Raw genomic sequence first — 20,297 nt, 5'->3', positions numbered from 1 at the left:
ATAGCTTTAAGGATAAAGATTTGGTCTTTAGAGTCAGATCAACCGAGGTTAGAATCCCAGACTTGCTATTCATATTGTGTAAGTTTTTTAACCTACTGAAACCCCAATTTCTAACCTGTAAAATGAAATAACAATGCTTTCCTCATAGAATTGTTGGAAGAATTAAGAGTACATGCAATTGTAAAATAGATAGTAGAATGTCTGGCATACAGAAGCTCAATGAATGTCTGTGTCCCAGATCTTGCCCATTCCTAGATTTGCCCATCATCCTTAGCCTAATGGACAACATCCTAGCTAGATCTTACGTAGCTGTGTGTTCAACTGTCCAAACCATTGAGCAGTGAAATGAACCTTATTAATGATAGTAAATTCAGACCCACAGGATATAGTCCAGCTCTACCAGGACAACTCTAAGATTAGTACAGATGTACTTAGCAGTTTCTTATAATACCTTTCTACTTTTAAGTAAGACCATTAAACAGCATTTTGCTCAAATATAGTTCAGTGGATAATGGGCATAATTTTATTTTACCCTCATGTTAACACTGAATAGCAATGTAGAAGTTTCCATTTACAAAAGGGGCAACAATGAAAAGCCGACAGGCTGCTAGGAGACTTCAGAATAGGCATTCACAGTGAAGTCAAGATACAAAATCTGCCCCCCGCCCCCAAATTAACAGGTGAGAGATCTTGTCGGTTCTCCAGAAATCACTGATTTAAAATAACTGCACTAAAGACAGAAAGAAAATATTAACACAAGTGACAATTTATTAATTTCCAGTGAAGAATACAACTGACAACAGAATTAGACCCACGAGTCCTTGAAGCTGTGTTTCTTTTTGCTACGTGAGAACCTTTTGTAATCTGAGATCTGTTGTTGACATCAGGACAGCACAGACTAAACTATGCTATACGAGTCCAATGTTAAATGGCAACAGGTTAGGAAAGCCTCTTGCATCTACCTTCATCACAGAGATATATTAGCTTCCAGGATCTGACTGGCCATATTTTTTGGCGTGGACTCCCTCGCCCCGTAACACCACTTGGATCAAGTACTGGATATACTTGCAATGATTCGGTTATACAGTCGATGCTATCTACCTGGAAGCCACCCTGCTTTTTAGGATATATTTGCTCAACTCTAATCTCATCCATTATGTATTGACTTAGAGTTTAATGCTCAAGGGCAATTTTATTTTCAGGTTCTTAGGGGAAAACTTCAAGAACCCTGATTCACAGACTACAATTTGCTGAAAAGTCTTTATATTAACAATATGGGGATTTACTACCATTAACTAGAAACTTTGTTCATTGTATTTCAGAAGGCATCCTCCTTTAACAAGACATAGGAACAGCAGAAATTTGCTTGACATTTTATTACCTCTACACAACAACCTCAATCTCCAAACATGAAAAGATATTTGACCTTTACTATTAGTCACTGCTTTTTAAAGGATTTTCATTATTTTCTTTTATAAGCACATTCTTCATCCTATGAATGCCAACTTGTGCAAAAGAAGGTGTAAGATTCAGAACAAAAAGGTTCCAACAAGTATGGGTCACAATCCTAGTTACCAGGTCATATCAAAACATGGGGAAAAGGCTATATGTGAATAATTACCATTGAACAAAGCATTTTATGGGAAAGAAGTCAAAGTCAACTCAATATTAATTTGCTGACTTAAACAGGACATTAAATTTCTTATATACAGGTCCTTCTAATAGATTGGAAGACATTTTGGAAAATCTATTTGTCTCAGTAGAAATGTTTGTGCAGGTTAGAACTGCAGATTAGTAACAGTAACAGAATGGTTTGCTTATTTAGAAATAAGAAAATCTAATATTCCTCTTAGAAGGTAAGCTTCCCAAAGGTGGGGGCTGTGATACATAATTTGGCAGTGGTGGTGGGGCACGAAATGAGGAAGAAAAACACGGTTAAGCTTGGTACATACAGGCTATTCCGTCCCTGAGCCAGTGTTAGGGATAGAGACAAGTGCTAATCTAAGCTTTAAAAATTAATTTAGGTTTAAAAGAACTTATCCCACACTTTACTAGAATGTGATCCTCTTTGTGTTATGTGCACTTCCTTGAATAATGGAGAACAAACTTTCCAGGGTGGTGAGGAATGAAGAGGAGGTGTAAAGCTGTCCTATACATAGTACTATGTTGATACAGTACCATAAACTGTAATTTCTCTGGAGAAGGTTAAACCAAAGTGACTGTACAAGAGACAGGACAAAACATACAATTGCTGACCTCCAGAATCTTGCATTTTATTCAGTATTCAAAAGAATATGCATTAAATATAATTCCTTTTACATCTCACAATAGGCATAGTTGGGCCTGGATAGAAATGGATCCATTGTTTCAGTATCACATTTATCAATACTGTTTGTAGTCTAAAGGCTCATATTGTATCTATAAAAAAGATAATATGAAAGTTATCCTCTTCGGGCGCCTGGGTGGCTCAGTTGGTTAAGCGACTGCCTTCGGCTCAGGTCATGATCCTGGAGTCCCGGGAACGAGTCCCACATCAGGCTCCCTGCTCGGCAGGGAGTCTGCTTCTCCCTCTGACCCTCCCCCCCTCTCATGTGCTCTCTCTCATTCTCTCTCTCTCAAATAAATAAATAAAATCTTTAAAAAAAAAAAAAAAAAAGAAAGTTATCCTCTTCACTATTTTGTGTAAAGATAGCAATGATTTTTCTTTTAGAATCTCAAATCTAGAGAAACACTAAAGTCTATAATGACTAGCAAACAAAACTGATTTATTATGTATGGATAGTGTTAGGTGTGGGCGTGTGATGGGAATTCTGCAGTCTTAAAAGGAAATTAAATCCAGAGTGTTTCTGCAAAATTGATTTCTTGTTGTGAGGAGAAATGCTTTATCGATACTCACCTGCCACCATCCATTCTCATGTCCAAGGGGCCGTCCTTCCGGAGGGAAAAACCTCTTTCAGGAGCATCAAGTTGCATGGAGGAACACCCAAGATCCAAAAGAACTCCATCCAAAGTCCCTGGCTGCACTCCAGCTTTCATTAATAAGGCTTCTGCCTGGCTGAACTGGCCTAGCATAGCTCGGATCTGTTTACTGTGAATAAACCCAGGAGATGGAGAAAAGACTTTGTTATATTAAATTCTTAAGGTCTATGATCAATGGAAGGAAGCACAGCCTATTATTAGCTTATTTAACCAATATGTATTTAGTAAGGACCAATCACATTCTTGGTACTATATAAAGACATATGGAAATGGAAACTTTACATCCTTGGTTTCAACACCAGAGGTGAATTAATATAATTTTATTTTTGCTAATAAACAGTTTATTGTATATTCTGTGAAGGTATACAGTAAGTTCACGAATTTGCAAAATTCCTTTGTCAGACCAGGTCATTCATAGTTCTTTTAAAAAAATCTCTTACTCATTTGCACAAAATAAACTCTTTTCCAAAAAAAAAAATCTTAAATCTATGGGTCAGGAAAAGAAGCATATATCATTTATCAAAAGAATAAATTTAGAGATAACAAATGCTGGTGAGGATGTGGAGAAAGGGGAACTGTGCACTGTTGGTGGGGATGTAAATTTGTTCAACTACTATGGAAAACAGTATAGAGCTTCCTCAAAACATTAAAAATAGAACTAACATATGATCCAGCAATTCCACTTCTGGAAATATATCTAGAGGAAATGAAAACATTCTGTTGAAGAGGTATCTGCACCCCCATTTTCATAACAGCATTATTTATAATAGCCAGAACATGGAAACAACTTAAGTGTCCATCAACAGATGAATAAGGAAGTTGTGTACACGTACACACACACACACACACACACTCACACACACACACACACACACACAAATGGAGTATTATCCAGCCTTAAAAAAAGAAGGAAATCTTGTCATTTGTGATAGTCTGGATGGCCCTTGAGGGCATTATCCTAAGTGAAATAAGTCAGAGAGAGAAAGACAATTATTGTATGATGTCATATGTGAAATCTTAAAAAGAGAGAGAGAGAACCAAATTCATTTAAAAAAAAAAAAAGAGTGAGAGAGAGATCAGATTTGTGGTTACCAGAGGTAGGAGATGGGGAAAAGAGAATTGGTGGTCAAAAGGTACAAATGTCCAGATAAATAAGTTAAATAAGTACTAGGGATGTAATATACAACATGACAACTACAGTTAACACCGCTGTATGATATATAGGTAGCTGTTAAGAGAGTAAATCCTAAGAGTTCTCATCACAAGGAAAGACATATTTTTTTCTTTTTTTATATTTATATGAGATGATGGATGTTAACTAACTTACTGTGGTAATCATTTCACAATATTTGTAAGTCAAATCATTACACTGTACACCTTAAACTTATATAGTACTGTATGTTAATAAAAAATAAATTTAATGAGTAAGCCAATTTAAGTACAATAAATAATAAAGCGCAGATCACAGAAAAAAGATATGTCAAACATCTTCAAGACAAACACTTTAGATTGTTCTATATTTTCCCCATAATTTAGGATAGGGGTGCTGTGCAACTGCACACCTGAAGCATGAAGCATGAAACTATGCTTAAAATAAATACCTTCTTGAAGAAATAATGTTTTAGCTTTCACCAGGGATTTTGAAGTGAATGGAGCATTCAAAATCAATAGACAGGCAAGAAGTTGGGATCACCTTGCAGCTATACTAATTCTCCTTCCTACACAAAGTGAGATGTTGCCTGCAGCGTTCTTCAGAAGCCTTAGGGCAACTGGTATGCATTTTGGATGGGGAATGAGGAGGAAAAATGGGCAACTCTCCCAAGACCTTATTCCCTCCATCTACAGGTGGATAGGGTAAGTTTGGATTTCAACAGTGTTGGGGAATTCATATTTATGATGTTATGTTTTGTTTTTTTTTTTTAAGATTTTATTTATTTATTTGACAGAGAAAGACACAGTGAGAGAGGGATCACAAGCAGGGGGCAGTGGGAGAGGGAGAAGCAGGCTCCTGCTGAGCAGGGAGACCGATGCGGGGCTTGATCCCAGGACCCTGGGATCATGACCTGAGCTGAAGGCAGACACTTAACGACTGAGCCACCCAGGCACCCCTATGATGTTATGTTTAAGGAGAACTTCATTGCTCATTGGTAATTTTTCCCCAAATTCTGATGGAGAAACTTGATTTTCAGATTCACTCATCAAAAATTCATTGGCTATCTGCTATATATCAGACATTATGTTAATTGAAAGTATATAAAGATGAATAAAGCATGGCTTTTCAAAGCTTTGAACTGAGAGGAAGAAATATGTAAATGAATAATTTGTGAAACAATCTGATGGATGCTAATAGTAGAAAGATAAATTGTTATATCTGTATTTGGAAATACACAATGAATGCTAATACTAACACTGGGAACACAAATAATAGAATACTGGGGTTGGAAAGCAACTCACAAATCACTAATTCCAATTATTTAACTGATGTTTGAATCTTTTCCGTCTCCACCATCACTGCTGGGTGGGGTGGGGGAGGGGGAGAGTCACTGTTTTAACCACCTCCCATTCTCCCCATCGGTGAGGGAGGGATTCCCATTCTAGAATTATGGAAATGGTTGAAACACAGCACCTGGCCACTGGACAGATGAGATTGACAGTTTATTAATCACACATCCTTACAGCCCAGGGGAGGAGGGCAGCATGTACCATGCATGACTACATGTGGGTTGCACTCAGGAACAGAGTGGGCAAGCAGAGGCTATAAAAAGCAGGTTTTAAGTATCAAAAGAGCCAGTGACGCTTGGTTCCCATGAGAGAATGTGATTGGCTTGTCTGAGTAATTCCATGGGCAGAGAACTGAAACCTGCTACTCAGAGATAAGCAGATATTTTTACTTATCCCTTTGATAATAAGGGTCCTTTGGCTCAGGAAACTTAACTGTGAGAGCACAGTGGGGAGGAGAACTTGTGGTTGGGCCACTGGAAGGTCTCCCAATTTTCCCCAGATGTCAAGAACACATAATATTGGGCTTTAATTTTAAGGCCTTACCTGACAACCATCTAGCTCATGTTTGAACATTTCCAATAATCAGAACTCACTACTGTTTTTTGCTAATTATTTTTTAGTTGATAACTGTTTCCTCACCATTTCTATATTTTTTTTCCCCTTGATATTAGTCTATGTAAAACAACTGAAAACCTACAACCATGGAAGCCTTTCACATATCTACTATTAGTCATTGTAAGGGATATTTGTTGGCAGCCTCTTAGTTGGCCAATCTATGTTCCAGCAGGACCTCAAAATTTCAGCCATGTATTTTGGGCGAGACTGATTATATCTATGGTGGTTTATATGTCAACTTGGCAAGGCTACCTTACCTAGTTATTTAATCAAACACTAATCGAGGTGTTGCTTTGTAAATGTAGTTAATAATCGGTTCACTTTAAGTAAGGACATTACCTTTAGTAATGTAGGTGTACCTCATCCAATGAGGTGAAAGGCTTTCCAAGAGCAAAAACTGAGGTTTCCCAGAAGAAGAAGAAATTCAGCCTCAAGATTTCAATATCAGCTCCTGTCAGAGAATTTCTAGCCTGATGGCCTGTCCTATCTATTTCAGACTTGCCAGTCCTACAATTGTGTGAGCAAATTCCTTAAAATAAATCCCTTTATATATTATATATTATATCCATCAGGATTCTCAGGAGAAACAGAACCAGTAGGAGATATACATACATACACACACCATTTATATATTTAAATATATATTTTATATATAATATTTATCAATATGTAATATACGAGTGTATGTGTGTGTGTGTGTGTGTGTGTGTGTATCTTCTGCTGGTTCTGTTCCTCCTGAGAATCCTGATGGACATAATATCTCAGCTCAAGACATAGATTTGTGATTAGCCATGCTAATTTGCACACACCATCCCTATGGCCCCTGTAATTTGTTCAGAGATTGGCATGCGTCACAATTCTAGCCAATGAGATACAAGAGATATTTCCTAGGGATTTGGAAAAAGAAAATTACTCTTTCTTTCAATGAGCTATATAGGAGGAAAAAGGTTTTTCAGACTCTCGCTTGACATGAAGGAAGCACATAGCCCTAATTGTTGCCAGCAGATATCCTGACCCAAGAAGAGAGAGAGTGGCAGCCAGTTTCGGTCAAAACTGTAGAAAGCAAAATAGAAAGATTAACTAGGCCACTAGATTGAGCCTCACCTAAAATCCAACTTGTCTCAGAACTTTTGAGTTATATGAGCCCACAAATTATGTTCATTATTAAAGCCAGTTAGAAGTGCTTTTTTTTCTTACAATGGCAAACATCATAACTATTATAGCTATTATGCTCCTCAAGTTTTCTTTTCTCTAAACCATACAACTCTTGTTTCTTCTGCTATTCTCCACACACACACACACACACACACACACACACACACAAAACCCTTTCATCATGCTAGTTGCTCTTTTCTGAATATGTTCCAATTTGTCTATGTCCCTAGATCTAAATTCCATAATGATCAACACAGAATAAAGTCAATTCTGGCCTTTTCTTGTTCTAGTTATTTTATTAATACAGCCCAAGGTCAAAATAGTTTCAGAATTTATTTCAGACCATTGCCTTATGTTACCTAATACTTTTCAGTCTTTTAAGTTCCTTTTTTAAAAATTCATTTAACATATAGTGTATTATTAGTTTCAGGGGTAGAATTTAGTGACTCATCAGTTGCATATAACACCCAGTGCTCATTACATCAAGTGCCCTCCTTAATGCCCATCATCCAATTACCCCATCCCCCCATCCACCTTCCCTCCAGCAATCCTTAGTTTGTTCCCTATAGGTAAGAGTCTCTTATGGTTTGTCTCTCTCTCAATTTTCATCTTATTTTATTTTTCCTTCCCTTCCCCTATGTTCATCTGTTTTGTTCCTTAAATTCCACATATGAGTGAAATCATATGGCATTTGTCTTTCTCTGACTTATTTCACTTAGCATAATACCCTCTAGTTCCATCCACATCATTACAAATGGCAAGATTTCCTTCTTTTTGGTGGCTGAGTAATATCCCACTGTATGTGTGTGTGTGTGTGTGTGTATGTATGTGTGTGTGTGTGTGTGTGTGTATACACATTAACACAAATACCCCACATCTTCTTTATCCATTCATCTGTTGATGGACATCTGGGCTCTTTCCATATTTTGGCTATCGTGGACATTGCTGCTATAAACACTGGGGTGCAGCTGTCCCTTAGGATCACTATGTTTGTATCCTTTGGATAAATACCTAGTATCGCAATTGCTGGATCGTAGGGTAGTTCTATTTTTAACTTTTTGAGGAACTTCCATACTGTTTTCCAGAGTGGCTGCAAAAGTTTGCATTCCCTCGAACAGTGTAAGAGGGTCCCCCTTTTTCTGCATCCTCGCCAACATCTGTTTCCTGACTTGTTAATTTTAGCCATTCTGACTGGTGTGAGGTGGTATCACATAGTGGTTTTGATTTGTATTTCCCTGATGCCCACTGATGTTGAGCATTTCCTCATGTGTCTGTTGGCCACTTGGATGTCTTCTTTGGAGAAATGTCTGTTCATGTCTTCTGCCCATTTCTTGACCAATTTTTTGTTTTTTGGGTGTTGTTTGATAAGTTCTCTATAGATTTTGGATACTAGCCTTTTATCTGATAAGTCATTTGCAAATATCTTTTCCCATTCCATAGGTTGCCTTTGAGTTGACTGTTTCCTTTGCTGTGCAGAAGCTTTTTATCCTGATGAAGTCCCAATAGTTCATTTTTGCTTTTGTTTTGTTACCTTTGGAGACATGTCTAGCAAGAAGGTGCTGACCTTTCAGTCTTTTTCATGTACACAGATGCTAAGCTTCCTACATTATTGTATTTGTGCAGCTTAGTTTTGTCAATTGTTGCAGATCTAAGTATAATTTCTGCCCTACACATTTACTACAACTCTCTAGGATCCAGGTATTACCTTTAACTACAGAAATCTTTTTTATACTACAGCAAAACCTCAAACAAATCACTATTGCACATTCTTAATTCCTGGGGTTTTACAGCTATTATCCTGTTAATATACTTGTAAAATTAAAAAAAAAATCTTATAGGGAATGCTTGCATTCTTGGGTGTCCTCAAACATAACACACAACAGTTTTATGCCTGACTTTCAGTAAATAACCAAAATGTCATCCTTGTGGTGCAAAACTCAGTTTAATACACAAGTATGAGACTATCATATGGGAACAAAAGTAACCACGTGGCAACACTACAAAGTAAATCACGTGTTTAAGGCAGAGTTTTCTGATGCTGCATCAGTTACATGTTTCCAGAATTAGACTGTTCTCACAGTCAAAAAACCATCCACAAAGTTACTGACTAATCTGTCAAATGAAAACTCAGCCTTAACTTTAGACCCCGGGGCATTATTTCATATATGCAATTAATGTGAGGCTAATTTTAGTGGACAGGCACATTCCATGGCCCCTTTTCTCTTTCTTCCTCCCTTCCTTCAAATTTTGATTTTCAGAATTTTTGCATATGTATTTTACAAGGGTTATAAAACAAGTAACAGAAAAGTGTGAATTGGCAAGGGACGATCATGATGGTCACAAAACAGAGGCAAAACAGGACATTTAGCCATAATTACAAATGCACGATTTGTTCAAATCATCATTATTTTCATTTGTCATCACCTTAGGCTCCCCAGGATGTAAGTAGAATATTGCCTGTGACTCAAAGCACATGCTACTTGAGAATGGTTCCGCAACCCAAGCCCAAGAAAAGCCAAGGTGCTTAGCAGTAGAGTGTCAATTGCTGGAAGGCATTTTTTAGGTTCTTTGTGATGATCTTGATTCTGGCAAGTCACCTGCACTTAGAGTACAAGTTATGGGTCTGTTTGTTATAAAGGACTAAGGTGTAGAAGTATATACTGAGGTAGTGATGTAAGAATAGCTACAACTGTGTATTTTGACCATGGAACTTTATTGTTCATCTAACTGCACATAAGGCTTAATAATAGGGGTTAAGGATAAATTCCTCTACAAATTATAAAAATGGATCCAACTCACAGGGTTGAACATCTTGTTGTTAATGTGAGTATTGCCCATCTTGGTTTTAAAACCCCCAAACTCCCATGGTTTATAAAAGGCTTGATACAAAAGAAGTACTTTGGCTGCCCATGGATATACAATTTTCAATTTCATGGAGAGAAGACTTTTTTGTGTAGAATCAGATAAAGCAATTTAAAACATGTGAAGTCTGAACATAAATTTTCAAGAAAAACTTGGAATTTGGAGAATAACTCTGAGATAGGCTAGGGAAGAAAAACATCACTATTATACTTTTCCTCCTAGGATTTAACACTCTTCTACCTTGATCTTAACCAGTAATACCAAATAAATGCTTTAAATCATTATATACCTCTATCCTCAAGTACAGTAATGAATTTTACCATAGTAAACAATTATGGAATTCAGACATACACAACTGACAAAAAACATAAAAATGGTCCATGAAAATGATTAATAATGATGGTCTTGATCCTTTCCAAATCACCTAACTTTTGCTGTTTGGCAAATTATCCCAAAACTTAATAGCTTAAAACAACAATCATTTATCAGCTCATATTCTGTGCATCAGCAATTTGGGCTGGGCTCAACTGGGTGATTCTTCTGATAGTGGGTGACTGAGGTTTAGTTGGTCTCATTTGGCCTCACTTACATGTTGGGAAGTTGGCTGGGGTAAAGCTGGTAACTGGACCATGTGTCTCTAGCATCTAGCTAACTAGCCCAAGCTTTAACACCGACTGGTCTAGTTCCCAAAGTAGCAAGGTAGGCCAACTTCAATACACAAGTACTTGCAAGTTCCCAATTATGCCCCATTTTCTAACATCCCATTGGCCAAAGCAAGCCCATAGTTCAGTTCAGGCTCAAGGGCTGTAAAATCAGATTTCACCTCTTGATAAAAAGAGTAGTAAACATATCTTAGAGGGGGTACATACAGAAAAGAAAAGAATTATAGTGGGCATTTTTGCAAACAATATATGCCACCTTCTCTGTATTTAGGAGTGAACGGAAAGTAGGAAGGAGAAAAAAAAATTTCCCCCTAGATTCCCTTCTACTGAGTGAGACTTTCACATTACAGAGCAGCTTCCTCTTACAGGCATCACAAGAAACATGCAGTAGTGTGTGATGGTTGATCTTAGAATTCAGAGGTAGACTAAGGGGCTAGGTTCTGATACCAGAAATACAAATCTGGGCAAAGACCAACAAGGAGTCTGTGCCATAGGGTCTGGTAAGAGCTAATACATGATCATCTGGGAGGGAGTAGCAGGTGGTAGTAGGGGGTAAGAAAGCAATGTGTCAGGAACGAGTTAACATCAAGTAAATGTGGCAGCAAATAGGAGGGCTCTAACTGTTGGCCAGACTTTTCCTAAAAAGAACTAGTCATCTAGTTGTGAAGGAATTGAGGTCCTAGGCAGGAATATGGTTAGAGTCAGGCATAAGACAGTAAGTTTAGAGATGTAATTAGAACCGACCCAGTCACTAAAACCAACGCATCAAGTCAGGACTAATAATAAACATGGATCATATGAACGAGGGTGACAAGCAGAGCAATGTAAAGCGTAAGTTTTCCCCCTTTAAAGTAGCTTTAAAAAAAAAAAAAGATTTATTTGAGAGAGAGAGAGAGAAAGAGCACACAGGCAGGAGGGGCAGGGAGAGGGAGAGAGAACATCAAGCAGACTCTGTGCTGAGTGCAGAGCCCAACTCAGGGCTCGATTTCATAATCCTGAGATCACGACCTAAGCCAAAACCAAGAGACCAATGCTTAACTAACTGTGCCACCCAGGAACCCCAAGAACTAACATTTCTTAAGAAGCTGCCAGGAACAGTAGTACCCAGACACTTAAAGTTTGTTTCACTGAACTTAAAGTGACCCAAATCCAGGGTTCACTTCATCATAAACCTTAATCATTTATTTCGTGTGTGAACTTGGGGACATACCTGTGTGAGAACATCCCATAAGAGGATAAGAAGAGCAAAATAAATATAACTTTTTTTTTAGGAGGTTGGTCTGCTTACTGTGGTTCTAAGTCCTTCTTACATTATCATCAACATTATTTCATGTAAATCCCAATGTACTACCTATTTTCCAGTCATTAAATTTTATTGATCTGTAGGCACAAACCAAGGGCCATGGCTGCTTTTACCACTGCATTAGGCTTCCCAAGTAAGGAATTCATAGGGAACCAAAACAGTGGATGAAACACGTATTTAGTTTGAGCAATTTTAAGAGCAAACACTGTAGGGTACTTTCTGTGTGCCAGACCCTGTGCTTTATACTTATCAAATCATTTCAATCTCCTGATAACCCTATGAGGTCGGTCACATAATGGCCCACAATCTGCAGATGAAGAAACGAGTACAGAGGGTAAAAGTCATACAACTAGTAAGGGTAGAATTAGAATGCAAACACAGGCTAGTCTGGCTACAGAGTCTCTGTTCTCAACCAATACACTGTAACACCTCTCAACTTTCTACTTATTTAATACCACTTCAGATCTCACTCCTTACCATTATGACCTTGTCATGATCAACAAATCTGCCTAGTTTGTCTGATTTTTTTAATTAAAATACTTTAATTGTTTTTAATGTTTGCCATCTCTTCATAGCTATAGGTCTGCAGATTTAGCACTCAACAAATATTTGCTGAATAAGGATTATCTACTAGGTGCTAGACACAGGAATATAAAAATGAACAAGAGCACATGATATAGAAAGGTATATGCACAAACTTAGATAAATCACTGAGATGGTTTATTTCTTCTTAAGAAATAAGAAGATTTCTGCTACTTACCAATCCTATGGTATTGGACAAGTTATTTAATTTCTCTGTTTCAGTTCCCTGTATTTCATGGTGTTTAAGTTTTCCCCCTTTAATGCAGCTGAGTATGGTAGAAATACCTCAACAAGTTCTGGTCTCAGACTGAATCAGATCATTAGCTTTCTAATTCTTTATCTAATTATTTTTGAATTTGACTATGATGAGTATTGTTCATCTTTACTCTGGCAAGTCATCTGCACTTGGAATACAAATTATTGGTCCGCTTTATTATAAAGGACTACAGTGCACTAATATATACTGAGGCTGGTGATGTAAGAGTATTTGATTTGTTTGTGTATTTACGATTGAACATATAACATCATCATTCTAACTGTGTATCATCTAATAATTCTGAAGCCAGATTCCTCGTTTGTACTATGCAAACAACAGAGCAGTTCCAATATCACAGAGCTTGTGTGAAGAGTATATTAATTAATATACATGAAAACACCTACTAAGATGCTTAGGCATAGAAAAGCCCTTAATAAATGATACCCCTCTCCCCCAGCTCCAAGTTGTTTTCTTCCCTTAGATAATCTTCTTACAATTTGGTCACTATGATGCCAGTTAAGAGCTAGGAGCAATGACAAGGATTTCCTTCAAGCTCACCAAATGCAGGTCATACTGGCTGTGATCTTTTGACCAAAGATTTTTTTTTCAACCTCTTTGATGTGCCTCTATTGGGCTATATTTCTCCTTCCACTTCACCATGCCTATTATAGTTTGAAAACTGTTAACTTTCTTTTTAAAGTTTTAATTTAAATTCCAGTTAGTCAACATACAGTGTAACATTAGTTTCAGGTGTACAATATAATGATTCAACTCTTCCATACATTACTCAGTGCTCATAGAGATAAGTGTACTCTTTAATCCCCATCACCTATTTCACCTATCCCTCCACCCACCTCCCCTCTGGTAACCATCACTTGTTCTCTATAGAAAAGAGACTGTTTCTTGGTTTGCCCCCTCATCTCTTTTTTTTTTTTTTTTTCTTTGCTCATTTGTTTGGTTTCTTAAATTTCACATATGAATGAAACAATATGGTACCTGTCTATCTACAACTGACCCATTTCACCCACCATAACACTTTAACTCCATCCATGTCATTGCAAATGGCAAGATTTCATTCTTTTTTGTGGCTAAGTAATATTCCATTGTGTGTGTGAGTGTATGTGTGTGCGTGTATGTCAATCACACCCTCTTTATCCATTCATCAGTCAATGGACAATTGGGCTGTCTTCATAATTTCACTATTGCAGATAATGCTGCTATAAACATCAGTGTGCATGTATCCCTTTGAAATAGTAATTTTGTATTCTTTGGGTAAATACCTAGTAGTGCAATTGCTGGATTGGAGGGTAGTCCTATTTTTAACTTTTCAAGGAACCTCCATACTGCTTTCCAGAGTGGCTGCACCAGTTTGCATTCCCATCAACAGTGCAAGAGGCTCCCCCTTCTCCACATCCTTGCCAACACCTACCGTCTCTTGTGTTGTTCATTCTGACAGGTACGAGGTGATATTTAACCATAGTTCTGATCTGCATTTCCCTAATGAGAAGTGATGTTGAGGAGAACTGTTCACTTTTTGATATGTTTATGTTTGCCATACCACATAGAGCTCTTTGCAGACATATTTATATATAATCTAGGATATTTTGATTTTCATATTAATTATGATCACTTAGATATTAAAAGATGCCCTCACTCAAAGATTGCCATATACTGTACATATTTGATTTGATTGTATATTTGATACCCTTGCTCAAAGATCACCTTGCTCAAAGAATATTTCCATATACTGTAGAGATGGAATGAAAAGACATTATTTTTGCTTTGTATAATTTGCTCAAAATCTTTGATAGCATTGTTTTTACTGACCATTGTCTTTCCCTTCAAGAAATACTTCTTAAAAACTGACTTAACCATTCACTCACAACACATATGTACATTTTTTTTAAGAGAGGGAGAAATGGGGGAGAGAAGGAAGAGGGCAGGCTTCTTAGAATCTTAAATCTTAAGCAGGCTTCACGCCCAGCAGGGAGCCTGACACAGGGTTCAATCTCACAACCTTGAGATCATGACCTGAGCCAAAATCAAAAGTCAGACGCTTAACTAACTGAGCCACCCAGGCGCCCCCATAATGTACATTTTAGAATAATGTACATTAGAAATGATAAATGTAATTGTATTTGTATCTCTCAGTAACTCTTTCAACTGGAGTAATAGCCCCCTGTTCCGGAATAACAGCTTAGCAGGCCTCATAAGTTTTCCACTCATTAATATGTTATAGTCCTATGGCTACTGTGAGTATTATATACATAGCCAGCTCAGAAATTAGACTGTCCAGGGCTCAGCTACAAAGACAAACAACAAATAAATATTTACTGAGCAACTACCAAATGTCAGGCACTGTTCTATATCACCTGTGATATAAGTAAATAAAACATAAAATCCCAATGACTGCAGAGCTTATATTCCAGAGGATAATCTAATCAATATATTTGAAAATATCCATTTCTGTCTATAGCAGTTTAGCTTGATGAGAACAACTCTTCCATTGAAAAAAACCCAGGAAACCTGGATAATTAAAATTATCTGTTTGAAGGGATCAGAGAGCTACAAAAACAGCTAAGACTTGAGGAGATAAATGGATAGTGCAAACAAGTGAGCCCGACACTGGAGCAGTTCTTCCCCTGAGGGCCTTTGTTTATTTGCAAGTGGAAGCTAAGAGGCTATGAAACTGAGCAGAACTTTCGGCAACCTCATAAGATGAAGGAGACAAGGATTAAGTTTACAGTCCATCAAGTGGATATGACCAGGTAATAACCCCAGAATTTCAGTTGAGATCCAAAAGGGCTAAAACTGGGTGAAAGGTAGACCAAAATAAGTCACACAAAGACTGAAATATGGTTTCCAATCAGTTCAATCCATACTGAAATAAGGTGATATGGTATTAGATCAATTGCCCACCAGAAGCTACAGTAAATGATATCTGGAAGAAGATACCTTTCAGACTCTCAAAACAGCTCCATGATTTTTCAAAAACAATGTGTGAAATCAAATAAAAAATTACTAGATAGACCAAGAGATAAGCCCAAATACCAACCTTAATGAACAGATCATAGAAATAGACATACAGGATACAGAATAAAGTTATTAGAATGGACTTTAAGATAACTAATATGCTTAAGAAAAGAAAGGTTAGTTAAATAATTTGAACCCAAAAATGCCTCTATAGAAAATAGTAAAATGAAAATCAGACCAAATGGAAAACAGACCAACACAATAATTGAAATTAAGAATTCAATAGGTAGGTTTAAGACTAGCTTAGAAAATAGCCCAAGAAAGGATTAGTGATATAGAAGATAGTTTAGTGGAAAGTATTAAGATTAAAAAAGGCAGAGGAAATAATTTGGAAAATACAGAGCAGAGCATAAGACAGGTAACATGGTAAAGAAATCTAACATATGTATAACTGGAATTCCAAAGGAAAGGAGAGAGAAAATGAGGTAAAAACAATGTTTATAATGACCAAGAGCTTTCCAAAATGATTCAAGATTCCAAGCCACATATTCAAAAAGCACAATAAACTCCAAAGAGGATATACACATAAACAAATCCCCCCCCCCAAAAAACAAAAGAAAATAAAACAAAAACTAGGACCATCATAGCACAATTTGTGAAGACAAAGGGAAATTAAAATATTAAGAACAGTCAGAGAAAAGAGATATACTTCATTCTTAGGGGAAACAGAACTGAAAAGATGAAAGCCAAAAGACTGACAAATTTCTTTCAGAAGTGAAAGGGAAATAAAAATACTTTCAGTTAAAGAAAACTGAGATAATTCACCTTTAGCAGACCCATACTAAAAGACATACTAAAAATGATTTTCTTCAGGCAGAAGGAAAATAATCTCAAGTTGAAATAAAATGCATGATGAAATGAAGATCAGTGGAATGTATAAACATATCAGTAAATCTAGATGAATATTGACTGTATAAGAAATAAAAATTTCTGGTGGCTTCAATATATATGTAAAGCTAAATACACAGTAGTAACAAAAGAGGCAAGAGTGTGATAAGTGTAGTTAACAAGTTTTAAAGTCCTTACAACTCCAATGTCCAGAAAGAGATTAATGTACCAATTTATATTAGATTTTCATAGGAAATTATGCATGTTGTGAACTCCAGAGTAACCTTAGAAAGAATAGTAAAATAATATATAACATATGAGCAACCAGAGAGAGAAGATAGAATAATAACAAAAAAAGAAAACAATAAAGGAGGAAAAAAGGAACAAAGAATAGATGAGACAGGTAGAAAACAAACAAGAAAATGGTAGGTAGGTAGATTAAAACCCAAATATAACAGTAATTATATTAAATATTCTTAGACTAAATATTTAAATTCAAAGTAAAGATTTTCAAAATCCGTATGCTGCTTATAAATAACAACATACGTGTTAAGACACAGAAGTAAAAGGGGAAAAATGTCATGTAATTGCTATAGAAAAGAAAGGTTACCAAATACAGTAGACAGAAACAGTAGTAGAGGGACGCCTGGGTGGCTCAGTCAGTTAAGAGGCTGCCTTCAGTTCAGATCCTGATCCCAGGGTCCTGGGATTGAGTCCCGCATTGGGCTCTTTGCTCAGCGGGGAGCCTGCTTCTCCCTCTGCCTGTCTCTCCCCCTGCTTGTGCTCTCTGTCTCTCTCTCTCTCTGACAAATAAATAAATAAAAATATTAAAAAAAAAAAAAAAAGTAGTAGAAATAAAAGAGGTATTTTACCATAATAAAAGGATCAAATCCACTAATATGACATGTCAATTATAAATCTGTATATACCTAATAATAAAACTTCAAAATATGTAAGTAAAATTTGATAGAACTAAAAGCAGATATACATAATCATAATGGTAGATTTTTTTTTTTTAAAGATTTTATTTATTTATTTGACAGAGAGAGAGATAGCGAGAGCAGGAACGCAAGTAGGGGGAGTGGGAGAGGGAGAAGCAGGCTTCCCGCAGAGCAGGGAGCCCGATGTGGGACTCGATCCCAGGACCCTGGGATCATGACCTGAGCCGAAGGCAGACGCTTAACGACTGAGCCACCCAGGCGCCCAAGTAGATTTTTTTTTTTTTTAAGATTTTATTTATTTATTTGACAGAGAGAGACACAGTGAGAGAGGGAACACAAGCAGGGGGAGTGGGAGAGGGAGAAGAAGGCTCCCCGCCGAGCAGGGAGCCCAATGGGGGACCCGATCCCAGGACCCCGGGATCACAACCCGAGCAGAAGGCAGACGCCCAACCGACTGAGCCACCCAGGCACCCCATAATGGTAGATTTTTAAATATCACTCTTAATAGGGCACCTGGGTGGAACAGTTGGTTAAGCGTCTGACTCTTAGTTTTGGTTCAGGTCATGATCTCAGGGTTGTGAGATCAAGCCCCATGTTGGGCTCTGTGCTGGGCGTGGAGCCTGCTTAAATAAATAAAATAAATATCACTCTTAGTAAATACAGAATTAGCAGAGATATAGAAGACTTCAAATACACAATTATCAAGTCTGATATAATTAATATATAAAACTCCCCACTCTAAAACTACACAATATACATATTTTTAAAGGTACAGTGAATATGTAAAATATAGACTATATGCTGGACTGTAAGATTAGTTTCATCAAATTTCAAAGATCTGATATCATACAGAATATATCTTCTAAACACAGTGGAACATAATTGGAAATTGATAATAGGAAAATAACTAGAAAGTCCCCAAATGTTTGGAAGTTATGTAATACACTTCTAAATAATCCAGAAAAAAATGAAAATAAGTAAATATTTTTAAACTAAACAATGATGAAAACTACAGTATAACTTACACCCGATGAAAATGCATCAAAACTTGCGATATATTTTTAAAACCACACTTGAGAAAAATTCACATACTTAAATGTGCATATTTGAAAAGGATGAAAACCAATGATCTATGCATTCGTTTTCACAAATTAAATAACAACAGCAAATTAAATTCCTAAAAAGAGGTGGGAAATTCCAAATAGCAAAAACAAATTATAGAAATAGAAAAAAATATACAATAGAACGAATTAAACAAAAACCAAAAATTTCTTCCTTGAAAATACTAAGAAAATTATTTCACCCCTTATAACAATGATCAAGAAGGGAGAAGACACACATTATTAATATAAGATATGAAAAAGAACATGTCACTGCAGATCCTATGGACATTAAAAATGTAATAGGAGGAAATTGTTAGCAACTTTGTGAAAATAAATTTGAAATTTAGAACAAATAAAAAAAATCCCAGAAAAATCCTAACATTTAAAACTGACCTCAGAAGAAATGTAAAACAGTCCTAAAAGCATTAAGAAATTAAATCTATAACTACTGGGTATTTACCCCAAAGATACAAATGTAGGGATCCGAAGGGGTACGTGCACCCCGATGTTTACAGCAGCAATGTCCACAATAGCCAAACTGTGGAAAGAGCCAAGATGTCCATCGACAGATGAATGGATAAAGAAGATGATATATATATATATATATATATATATATATATATATACAATGGAATATTATGCAGCCATCAAAAGGAATGAGATCTTGCCATTTGCAATGACGTGGATGGAACTGGAGGGTGTTATGCTGAGCGAAATAAGTCAAACAGAGAAAGACATGTATCATATGACCTCACTGATATGAGGAATTCTTAATCTCAGGAAACAAACTGAGGGTTGCTGGAGTGGGGGGTGGGGTGGGAGGGATGGGTGACTGGGTGATAGACACTGGGGAGGCTATGTGCTCTGGTAAGTGCTGTGAATTGTGCAAGACTGTTGAATCTCAGATCTGTACCTCTGAAACAAATAATGCAATATATGTTAAGAAAAAAAAAAAGAAGAAGATAGCAGGAGGGGAAGAATGAAGGGGGGGAAATCGGAGGGGGAGACGAACCATGAGAGATGATGGACTCTGAAAAACAAACTGAGGGTTCTAGAGGGGAGGGAGGTGGGAGGATGGGTTAGCCTGGTGATGGGTATTAAAGAGGGCACGTTCTGCATGGAGCACTGGGTGTTATGCACAAACAATGAATCATGGAACACTACATCAAAAACTAATGATGTAATGTATTGTGATTAACATAACAATAAAAAATTTAAAAAAAAAGAAATTAAATCTATAATTATAAAGCCTCATACAGAGAAGACAACAAGCCTGATGGCTTTATTATGAATTCTTCTAAACATTTACATAATGTCAATATTATATAAACAAGAAACCCACTAATATTAATAAGCTCTTCCAGAGAATAAAGAGGGAACATTTTTCAACTGAATTTACAAGGTCAGAATAACCCTGGTATAAAATTTGACAAAGATATTACAAAAAAAGAACTAAGGCCAAGCTCTCTCATGGAC

The 20,297-nt window shown here is 36.7% G+C and overlaps 1 protein-coding gene across 6 annotated transcripts in view; it reads right to left on the bottom strand.

Annotated features, from left to right (window-relative positions):
* The window catches only part of METTL15 (methyltransferase like 15), a 219,929-nt gene that overhangs the window by 68,578 nt on the left and 131,054 nt on the right, over positions 1-20,297 (bottom strand). For all 6 annotated transcript variants that reach the window (XR_004300638.1, XM_032413855.1, XM_032413857.1 and 3 more), the window contains exon 4: positions 2,897-3,088. Coding sequence is in view for 5 of the 6 variants with exons in the window: in XM_032413855.1 (XP_032269746.1) it covers positions 2,897-3,088 (192 nt within the window). In the remaining variant the exon portion in view is untranslated. The remainder of the gene's footprint in view (positions 1-2,896; positions 3,089-20,297) is intronic.

Source organism: Phoca vitulina, unplaced genomic scaffold (assembly GCF_004348235.1).
Source record: "Phoca vitulina isolate PV1807 unplaced genomic scaffold, GSC_HSeal_1.0 scaffold16, whole genome shotgun sequence".
Taxonomy (NCBI): Eukaryota; Metazoa; Chordata; class Mammalia; order Carnivora; family Phocidae; genus Phoca; species Phoca vitulina.
This window is presented reverse-complemented; position numbering and strand designations above follow the sequence as displayed.